The sequence below is a fragment of the Saccostrea echinata genome, unplaced genomic scaffold (assembly GCF_033153115.1).
Source record: "Saccostrea echinata isolate AGI-Se365-2 ecotype Australia unplaced genomic scaffold, CSIRO_AGI_Sech_v1 ptg000030l, whole genome shotgun sequence".
NCBI lineage: Eukaryota > Metazoa > Mollusca > Bivalvia > Ostreida > Ostreidae > Saccostrea > Saccostrea echinata.
Genome location: NW_026889779.1, coordinates 6,945,271 through 6,957,040, shown reverse-complemented (window position 1 = coordinate 6,957,040; position 11,770 = coordinate 6,945,271). Strand labels below are relative to the sequence as shown.

At 32.2% G+C, this 11,770-nt stretch overlaps 1 protein-coding gene across 1 annotated transcript; it reads left to right on the top strand.

Moving 5' to 3' along the window:
* The first annotated feature begins 1,053 nt into the window (after window positions 1–1,053).
* On the top strand, window positions 1,054–11,231 carry LOC133196270 (cardioacceleratory peptide receptor-like). The gene is made up of 9 exons (XM_061332191.1): window positions 1,054–1,163; window positions 2,758–2,890; window positions 4,485–4,591; window positions 5,117–5,213; window positions 5,653–5,786; window positions 7,633–7,744; window positions 9,542–9,703; window positions 9,998–10,178; window positions 10,535–11,231. The coding sequence occupies exons 1-9, from the start codon at window positions 1,089–1,091 to the stop codon at window positions 10,599–10,601; spliced, it is 1,068 nt and encodes a 355-aa protein (XP_061188175.1). The 5' UTR covers window positions 1,054–1,088; the 3' UTR covers window positions 10,602–11,231.
* The last annotated feature ends 539 nt before the right edge of the window (window positions 11,232–11,770 follow it).

The window sequence follows — 11,770 nt, the reverse complement described above, 5'->3', positions numbered from 1 at the left end:
TTTGAAAATATGACGTAATGTAAACACGGACATACATGCATGCAAGCATGCACAGAACAATAACAGCAGCTGACGCTGTAGGAGTGATTAACCTTTTCTCAAAAAGAAGATATTCTGTTGTAATCTAAAGTACTTTTATGAATTGCTTAAAACATTGATCAGGAGTTTAAAAAATCATCGAATGTGGAGGAGGCATGACACTCGACTCTTCTGTTGAAACTGTAGTATTACAACCGACATACCTTCGAAGATGAAGCTGCTTAATTCCTTTAGTTGAAACTATTCATACTCCGTACGCTTAAAAATTTTACAATGAATTTAACGATGAATGACATATGTTTTTCTGACAGATGTATCATTCGGTTACACTTTAAGAAGTATACCCTGGAGATTTAGAATTTGAAGAAAAAACCCTGTCGTATTATCTTATGATCTACTTAAGTTTAAGTAGCAACATACTTATTACAAATATTTTTTCGTAGAACACTCTTAAAAATATGATTGAACCTTTGAATGTTTTATAAGAATTACATGTGTAGAGCAACATCTCTCTCACTCACACCCACACACACCCACACCCACAATCTCTCTCTCTCTCTCTCTCTGTGTGTGTGTTACGATACCATACTTAATTTTTGTAATTTCAGAATTTCTTCTCTATATTTATAAATATGTAATATGTCTAATTTATGTACGGTTATTAATGATTAGATACTGTATATCATTACAATTGCAGTTTGCAGCAAAACTTCGAAGTAAAAGGATAATAATTTCCTCAAAGTGAGTAAACAATCATATCTTATCAAACAAATACACTGAAATTTAGTTACATATATGCAAACATTGCAGAAAAAAACACTTTAAGTCCCGACTTTTACTGTGATGTTTCATTACTTTATTGAATGACGACAAAGGTGTTGAGTTTATAAAACTGTCATATTATAGCAAGGATAGATCTCCATAACTTTAGTGTGTTCAGATCATGGTCACGTGTTCTTGCATCAAGCATGTAAAAGTGTTCGCTCCATGAGTGATGTAACATAAATATAGAACCCCTGTTTAAAGAAGATCATAAAAATAATATTGTAATGGAGGATTACACGTATGACAGTTATTACCAGGAGGGTAATGCAACTTATCCCATACATTATAATCCCTATAAAGTAAGTGTTGCTTTATATTTTCTTCAGTTTTTGAGTATATAAGTATATCTTTAAAATGTTTTTTTCAATTTATCAATTTTTAGTCTGAGTAGCCTCTCTAGAACTTGTAACACATTTTATTGATGTTGAACATTTCACATTATAAGCAGCTGGCAATAAATTCATTGTATTAGCGTTGATATTTTAAATTGTAATTTGAAAGAAAATTGACACCAATTAGATGCAATTTATTGCACGTTTAACTGTTCATGACGGAGGTATATATATATATATATATATATATATATATATATATATATATATATATATATATATATATATATATATATATATATATATATACGTTGATAAGTTAAATTCTTGGTACAGTAAAAAATACTTAAATAAATGAAAACAGAATGCTACAGTCCAAATTAAATAAAATCTTTACTGTTAGCGCTTTCAGCCATGTTGGCTCTTCAGACAGTTATGAAAAGTTTTTACGACGTCATTAGCAACGTTATTGGCAACGTTTTGAACTTTTCATAATTGTCTGAAGAGCCAACATGGCTGAAAGCGCTATCAGTAAAGATTTTATTTAATTTGGACTGTAGCATTCTGTTTTCATTTATTTAAGTGTATATATATATATATATATATATATATATATATATATATATATATATATATATATATATATATATATATATATATATATATATATATATATATATCACAAATTGTTCCGAGATGGGAAAAATGTAAATTGAAATAGTAGAAATATAAGTGTATGCTACGTAGTATCTCACTAATTTTATATTTGGTTCTATACCAAAATAGGACTATATGTCTCAACAATATAGTTAGAAACCTGTTGTAAAATAACTTTTAAACGTTTTTAAATATGCTCAAAGATTAAAATGTAAATCTGGAAACTTTCCATAATGATGTGTTTGCATTGTCTAAAGATATGGGATTCAAACAAGAACAAAAAAAACCCCTACTGCTCATTTTATAAATAAATATTTGATAGGTATGTTTGGCAAATCTAATGTATTTCTGAAATACAATCAAATACAATGAATGAAATGAACTGATACAGCATAATTCTGTACGTACTTTTCTCAAACACATGCGAAATCGTTTTGCGTTGTATTTTTTTTAAGTTGCTGGGACATATTGTTTATTCAGTAACATTTTAACTTGACATATTATAAATTTTGTAGAGGATATCGCCGCACAACTTGTGGTCTTATAGAACATATGTCTCACTATATCCTTCCGACAAAAGATCACATAGAATAAAAACATTGTTTACTGAAAATCAGTTATGTTTTACATTTTTCGTGAACAAAATGAACATTCGTGTAATTTGCTTCTTTCGATTTTTTATTAAATAGTTTCTATCATTATTTTTTTTATGGTAAGTTTCTAAGTCATTCTGTCTCAAATTTTTGGACACTTTCGAAGAAATAGTACAAGCTTTAGATGTTAAAGAACACACACCCACACACCCACACCCACTGATATAATGTATGATGTATTTTTGTGTAAGAATCTTTCATATTTTTACCTTTTGTATGGTCACGATATCTGTTTTATCTATTTTATATAGATAGAGCAGATAACCTTTGAGGTGTTTTTATTGGTCATCCTCTTGGTTGGCAATATCACAGTTCTTACAGTTATCATCGTTGAGGGTCAGAAGTCAAGGATGCATTTTTTCATCAAGAACTTGGCTGTGGCAGGTAAACTTAATAATAATGTGAAGTTAATTCCGATCTCCTACAGTTTTTTAAAGCTAAACTGAGTGTTAAACCCGAATCCATTGATCCAAATGATCCAAAACATCGACAAACTTATACAAATAGCACATTTTTCTAATCCTCGTTGGTATTCAGATGTAATTATTGATGACATGTACTTTATGTGAACTCCTGACAAAATACTATTATAAACAACAGTTAACTAAGTTTACTATTTACTATAGCTAACTATAGTCAATCAAAGTTTCAAAGGCATCACTTTACTATATCTTATACATAATATATATACACATATTGTACTATTACTGTAGTATAATAATTATCACTTTAATAAATCAGAGTACCAAAAGTATCACTTTAGTTAATCAAAGTTTCAAAGTGACCTACATCTATTGTTAATAAGAATTTCAAGGTCATTAGGACAGGAAATCACTTTGCGATAGAAGTATCATTTAATTTTACATTTAAGATATTATATCAAGTTTTCTAGATTTTTTTTACCATAGATATATCTGTTGAATCTGCCTGAGAATTTAATTCATTTTGTATGCAATGCTTTTCATTTGAAATTATCTTGTAAGTATAGGATATTTTGAAACCTAATATTTTTCAATGACTGAAAGAACATGATATTTCTAAAATATCACAGTATAAAATCAAAGTTATCAAAGTTATCACAACAGTGTCCTTGTGATCACTATAGTCAATCAAAATGTCAAAGTTATCATTATAGTCTATCAAAGTGTCAGAGTTATCACTATAGCCAATCAAAGTGCCAGAGTTATCACTATAGCCAATCAAAATGTCAAAGTTATCCCTATAGTCAATCAAAATTTCAAAGTTATCCCTATAGTCAATCAAAGTATCAAAGTTATCACTATAGTCTATCAAAATGTCAAAGTTATCACTATAGTCAAACAAAGTGTCAAAGTTATCACTATAGCCAATCAAAATGTCAAAGTTATCACTATAGCCAATCAAAATGTTAAAGTTATCACTATTGTCTATCAAAATGTCAAAGTTATCACTATAGTCAATCAAAATGTCAAAGTTATCACTATAGTCAATCAAAGTGTCAAAGTTATCACTATTGTCTATCAAAATGTCAAAGTTATCACTAAAGTCAATCAAAGTGTCAAAGTAATCACTATAGTCAATCAAAGTGTCAAAGTTATCACTATAGCCAATCAAAATGTCAAAGTTATCACTATAGTCTATCAAAGTTATCACTATAGTCTATCAAAATGTCAAAGTTATCACTATAGTCAATCAAAATGACAAAGTTATCACTATATTAAACTATAGTTTGCATAGTGTCTCAGTTTTCATTATCGTTAACTATAAACTATTATAATTATCATTATTTAAATATTCTACCGTCTTGGCAAATGATAATTTTCAAATCCAATAATAAGCTATTCCTGCTGTCATTTAAAATTCTGAATAATTGTAGCTTCGCTTCGTTTTATACTATCAAAATAAAAGTTATACAAAGGCCTAATTGGACAAAATATTCCTAGTCTTTTAAAAAACAAAATAAAAAAAGTTACGTTCAGAGCATATGTTGTCGTTTCAGATTTGCTCTGTGGAATATTTTTTGTGATTCCACGAATTGCGGTACATTCGAATGATGGAATTTTCTATGGTGGGAACACACTGTGTAAATTACAAGAGTTTCTATCGGTAAGATCAGAAGTCATTAAATTTGAACTTTCCAAACAATAAACCACGAATTTTGAAATGTTCAAAAAAGATCGCACGCATGCGAACTTCTTTCTGTATAATAAAAACTTCCTTACGGAGGAAACTATTTCAAATACTATGATTTGTACTAAAAATCTAATCTTTTAAGACTAAGAGTAATGGAGCCTTATATGTAAATGGCTAGGATAAAAAAAAGTAATTGCTTTTTCGACATATTGTAACTCTCGTACAAATTTCTTACGATGTACAACAAACATATATTAAATATGTTTGATGTATGAGATGTACTCGCCCAAAATACATTTCAACAGTACTTCTTTTGAAGGTTTGACATACATTGTACATGTTTTAATTTGCTAAAATTTAAATGACTAAGTCATGAACTTTCTTAAAAATACTTCTGATATCAATGTTTTATGGAAGGAAACATCAATTATATTTATATATATATATATATATATATATATATATATATATATATATATATATATATATATATATCAGAACATTGGAATTTATGGATCCAACATGATCATGATAGCCCTGAGTATCGATCGTCTACACATCCTCATCAGACCTTTGGGGAGTCTCGCAAGTAGAGGTAAATGCCAAAAAATTTCGGAACTATTGTTTTCTGGCACCTGGTTAGTCTGCTAAGTAGTAGTGAACACCTTGTACCCAGAGTAGATTTGCTTTTTTCACCTGGTGCGCTTACCAATTAGAAGTAAGTACCTGTAGAGCATTGGACATTGAGTGACTCTTTGTTGTTATGGCACTTGTGAAAAATTGAAAGTGAAGGAAAGTTCTATGACTGATAATTTGAAATAATTCTACTTTATCCGACATCGGCAATTTTTTTTAGCTACAGATCGAGTATTAACCATTTAGATACGTTTCAAGCAACCAAACTTCAACGGTCCGTACATTATAAGGAGAATACAAAAGCAGTGCAATTATTTTATCTTGTTTGAAACATTTTATGTTGTAATGAATTTTATCTTTATAACATTTTGTTCTAAGAGGCTTTTAATTAATTTCAGGGAGAAACCCTACAATAATATGTATCTTTTGTTGGGTGGCAGCAGTCATTGTCTCTGTGACAGGACCTATTGTTTTCAAATATGATGCGGTATATCAGGAGTGCTATGTAGATTTGGATCATTCTGATATGAAGGTATTTGGAATAAAAAAGAAATTTTGTAAGATATTCTAGTGATAAGAGTCTCACTTGTATGCATCGATACAGTTTCAAATGAAAGAGATATTTGAGAAATAAATATAATTAAAATGTTCACTAGAACTACTAAAATATTATTAAATACATGTATCACACCCACCCCTGCTTCTTAACTAGAAAATGATAAGGTTTTTGCAGCAATCATATTTTAGAATGCAGTTGGTACTTCAATATTAGCGATTCCAAAGTGAACTGCATTCTAGAACGCTGATTGTTAAAGCCAGGTTGAATGTCGCAAAATTGACATTGATTAGAATAGATACCAATAGATTTAATATGCTTTGCTTAAAAGATGTGTCAAAATCTTGAATGAAAATAATGTTTCAAATATCACGGTCATAGGTCGTTGAAATTTTGAAATCATGAGTTGTAGCTTAAGATCTCTTTGATCGGAATGGAATCAAAATTTAGTAGGATCTTTTTCAAGAGCTACATATACATGTAATGGTAATCCAGATCTTGAACAAACGTTATTTTTTCGAAGGCCCAGGTCAAAGAAATATTGAAATCATTTTCGCACCAAAAGTCCTTGATTTGAATATATCGAAACTTGAATATATTGTTGCCCATGAATTTACGATGTTTCATTATTCGACTAAAGATCATGTGTCAGTGTTGAAGATCACTGAAAATTGTTTTATCAAATCCTGTTAAGTCAGTAACTCATTAACAATAAACCTTCAGTCGGTAGAGCGCTCGCTCCGTGATCGGAAGATCGTGTGTTCGAATCACGGCCACGACTGACCTGAGTCGACAAAAAAAAAATAGGGAGCAACTGTTCTTTTGCCAGGCACTTGGCACTTTGAAATGAAAGTTGCGGGTCCTTTGGATGAAACCTTAAAAACCGAAGCCCCGTGTCACGGTAGGCGTTGGCAAGATAAAGAACACTCACTGCTCAATGGCCATGAGTGCCAAGTTAAGGTCTAAATTTGAAGCCCTTCATCGATATATAGTGACGTCTCTATATGAGTGAGAAATTCTAGAACGGGACGTAAAACAACATACAATCAATCAATCAATCATAAACAATTATACAATTATAATTACAAGAGGGCCATGGGCCACAACGGTCATGTGAGTAACTTTGGCCTTGCTGTTTTTCACATGATTTCCCCCCTTGTAGTAGCACTTATTGTGGCCCCGCCCTACCCCCGGGGGTCATGATATGAACAATTTAGAATTTACACTACCCCAGAATGCTTCCACATAAGTTTCAGCTTTTCTGACCCAGTTGTTCTTGAGAAGATTTTTAAAGATTTTTACTACATATTTCAATGTGAAACTTGGATTCCCTATTGTGGCCCCGCCCTACCCGCTGGGGTCATGATGTGAACAATTTAGAATCTACACTACCCCAGGATGCTTCCACATGAGTTTCAGCTTTTGTGGCCCAGTGGTTCTTGAGAAGAAGATTTTTTAATGACCCCATCCAATTTTTTTCTTCTCTTGATTATCTCCCCTTTGAAGGGGGCTTGGCCCTTCATTTTCACAATTTAAACTCCTCTTTACCCAAGAATGTTTTGTCCCAAGTTTGGTTAAAATTGGCTAAGTGGTTCTTGAGAAGAAGTTGAAAATATGAAAAGTTTACAGACGGGCGGACGGACGGACGGACGACGGATAACGGGTGATCAGAAAAGCTCACTTGAGCTTTCAGCTCAGGTGAGCTAAAAAACGTTAGATTTGTTAATGTTTAAAATATTTTTCTCATAGTATATTTTAATTAAATTAAAGTATACAATATGTAAAATATTTGTAAGAGTCTAAATATTGTTTATCTCCATAGATTTATTTCACCGTCATCTTTGTCTTCGTGTTTGTTATTCCTACAATCATCATCGTCGGGTGTTACTCTACGATAGCTGTTATAATATGGAGAGTCTCAGCAAGAAACGAAGGTACTAGAAAAATACATCAGGCTCCGGGGCCATAAAACTTAGACGAGCTCACTTTTGATCTCAGTCTCACTTTTACCAAAGGAATTTAGTCGCCCGCGTGGCGCAGTGGTTAGAGCGTTCGCCGCTCTAGAGTCGCGGAATAAGGAGATGATCCTTACGTCGCGAGTTCGAATCCCACTGTAGGACATGGAGACCGGTTCTTCGGATGAGACCGTATAAACCGAGGTTCCGTGTCGCAGTAGGTGCTGGCACGAAAAAGATCCTTCACTGCTCAATGGCCCTGTGTGCCGAGTATAAGTCAAAATTTGCACAGCTTTCCACCGGCAAGCGGTGGCGTCTCTATGTGAGTGAAAAATTCTCGAGAGGGACGTGAAACAATAAACAAACAAACAAAATCAAAGGAATTTATAGTGGAAAAGTAAGACTGAGATCAAAAGTGAGCTCAACTAAGTTTTATGGCACCGGGGCCAGAAGTACATTCCAACTTCCTAAATTCATCTGTTGGAATTCCTCATATTACATTACATAATATTTTATGTAGTTGAGTGTAACATTGAAAATTTTCACCCCTCGAAAACTATTGTCAACCTCGACTGCTCCTGGGTTGACAATGGTTTTCGAGGAGTGAAAATTTTCAATGTTAAACTCAACTACATGCAATATTTATTATATTTTATTATACCTCTATTAAGAATACTCAAATTTGATTGGCTTGTTAAAAGGCTTTTAAACTCAATAATGACTCCAAAAAGTACCATTTATAGCAATAATGACCTAGGAATCATTGCACGTGGGGTATAATGACCCGGTCATTATAAATAATGACCGCTAAAAATGACCTGTTAATCTAAATTCCTTTTAAATTTAAAAAATAATGCATACAGTAATGACTGTTTATTACAAAAAATGCCGTTATGAAAATATGTATAGTCTTTTTATGATACGGAATACGATTGTCCTTTAGATGCGTCATAAAATTAATCGTTTTCATTGAAACTTTCGTTACAATGTCAAATTCAACGAATGCAGACTTGGCTCTTTTGTACAGTAAAAGTCTGCACTAGATTGTCATTGTGATCGGAAATGGTATTTGTGAATTTATAAAAATGCATGTTACTGACAATCACAGAGTGCAGTAAATCGGCGGTGCAAAAACTTGCAGGCGAAAAGTAAACAACTTCACTCGCGAATCCCGATCCCGATGAAACACTGATAATAATATTTCGTAGGTCTAATACACAATTGATTATTTTAGTAATTAAGCCTACAAAAATGGTTTTAACTTATATCGATATAATAAAACAATTGATTACCCCTTATGAGTTCAACATGGTGAAATAAGGACCCTCGACCTGGCCCACTCGCTGACCTGACCTCGGCCGCTACGGTCAGGTCAGGTCACCTCGTGGGCCAGGTCTCGCGTTCCTATTTCACCATGTGTTGACCTCATTTGGGGTAATTAATTGTATAATACTGAATGTTTTATACAAATACATATTACAGTGAACTTTGCGCGCATAAATTCTGCGCAGTCAATATTTTTTGGAATATCACCCGTCGTCAAGCAATGTTAACCGTTGCTACAATAGAGGGCGTGGCTTCATTATTCAGCGGGTAATAGTGTTTTTAAACAAATGCTTCTCGACGAATCAGATTCAACTTATTTACATGAACGTATAATATGTATCATTATTGCACTTTGAAAACATTCAACGCTTCAACTGAACTTAGATTTTTTAACTTTTGTTTTAAATTTCTACGGTATTAATCCACTGTTAAATAAATTTTGATTTAAAGGTTATCAGATGAAAGAAAAAGCTTCTGTAAGCAGGCAACATTCAAAACTACTGTCCTCAAGACAAAGTAGTACATCCTCTGGATCAGAGCACGATGATTCAAACTCATCGATATCCAAAGCCAAGATGAAGACAATTCGAATGACCTTTGTCATTGCATTGGGTAGGAATTCCTTTTGCCCCTTCAAGGATGTTTTTATCTCTGTTCTGCTTCTAAATGTCCAAAATTTGAAGAAACCTGATATGTTTAGCAAGCTCCCGTTATGACACTCTTTAACCCTTAAAATCGAATGGATGATCATTTACATTCTAATTAATTTACTTTTGCAGCAAGATCAAATTAAAAGGCTTTTTAAAAAGAATTCCATTGACCTGAACAATATTTCTACGTACGATTTTATTGATTAAATCACTTCATTTATTAAATCATTGTTTTTGGACTGTGGTCTCTTTCCAGCATTTGTATGTTGTTGGGCACCCTACATGATTTTCAACTTACTTTCTGTATATGATCAAATTCCATGGACACCAGAAATCATACCAGTTGCAATATTCATGGAAAGTCTTTTGCCTCTGAATTCTGTCGTTAACCCCCTGATCTATTGTGTATTTAGCATACGTGTCTGCAAACAATGCAGGTAAAATAATCCCAGTGATTTGATTATTTAAATTTTTTCAAGATAATCACCTTCAGCATGTAAACAATAAACATAATTTATTATCACATCATAAGAGAGAAAATACTTCCCTTTAATGTTTTGAAAATACGTGCACTTTTCATATGTTTAAAATCTGTTATTATGATGTGCAGATAATATATCTGTTGAGTCTTTACAATATGAATTGAAAGATTTTTCAACTAGACAATGCCGTGTAGAAAAATGAAGTGCTTTGCTTTAAACTTTAACAATATTGCTTTTATTTGTCAAAATGAAATTGTATGTTTAACCAATCAGCATTCAGAAATGCTTTATGTCATAATTATTTACTGTAGGAAACATGTAACCAGGAGACTGTCTACGTCAAGGTCAACAAGGAAAACAGACCAGTTGTTCCTGTAACCAAACATAGAATTCTTAAGAAGAAACCGAAAGCTTTTTTTATTGCAACAATGATGATAAGCATGTCTGCCAAGTTTCTCTGATCTTTAAAAAAAATTCTTCATATTTACCACTTTAAAGTCAGTTTCTTAACTAAAAGTCAGTTCTGTTAAAATGGTTTGTTTTATTGTATATGTTTTGTTGCCTAGTAATGAATGAAAGCTGACTACAAAGCTGCTGACAGTGTGAAGAGGTTGTGAATTGGATGGATGTAGAAATTACTCATTCTGTTCAAGAATTAAACATGCTTCTGTATCACACAGTGTACTTAGAGTATACGTAAGTTTAGGTGGTTTGCTGTATAATGGCAAAATATACCAATGTAAAATAGCTAATGATTAATTATATATCTTATTTGCTTTTAAACAGAATCTCTGCTGAAGTAATTTAATTTTCTAAATGTAAATTTATTTCATATGTCTAATGCCACAAATATTTTGACTTTTTGGTATAAGAAGTATTCTGTTAAACAGACTCCCTCAATAATTCTAAATACTTGTATTGTACCTGAAAAATATTTTTCATTAATACAATTTTAGTAATATTTTCATTTTCCATAGCCTTTTTGCATGCATTTACAAAAGAATATGTCTTTTGATATCAAATAAATGTCCAATCACTCAAATGAAAAAAAATTCTGTTAGGTTTCTTACTGTGCTATTTTGATATAAAACTACATTATCTAGCATTTCTGAGGATACTGTTGGTAAATACCAAACAAGATATTGGGGCCAAAATTGATGAGAAGTTTTGTCATAAAGTGAGCCATCACCCATTAGTAAAATCAACGGAAAGATTGATAAATTATGGACTCAGTAACATCTATTTGGAATTCATCCTTTGATTTTCAGAAGCATATGAATTCTCATCATTTAATTGAAGAAGTAGTTTTAGTACACGTTTTTCTGTTTCAGAGTACCTGTTCAGTATCTCCACACACATACACACAGACCCCCCCCCCCCCCCCCCCCACACACACACACATGCACCTTGGTTTTCAGAACTCCACTGCATTACTTGGACATATCGTTCATATGTTACATTTATTTTCAGCAACTAATGAATAAATAAAAATCACCAAATGTGCTTTTTTCCCAAGGTTTTAGATAATGATCTGAAGGGAGCCAGAT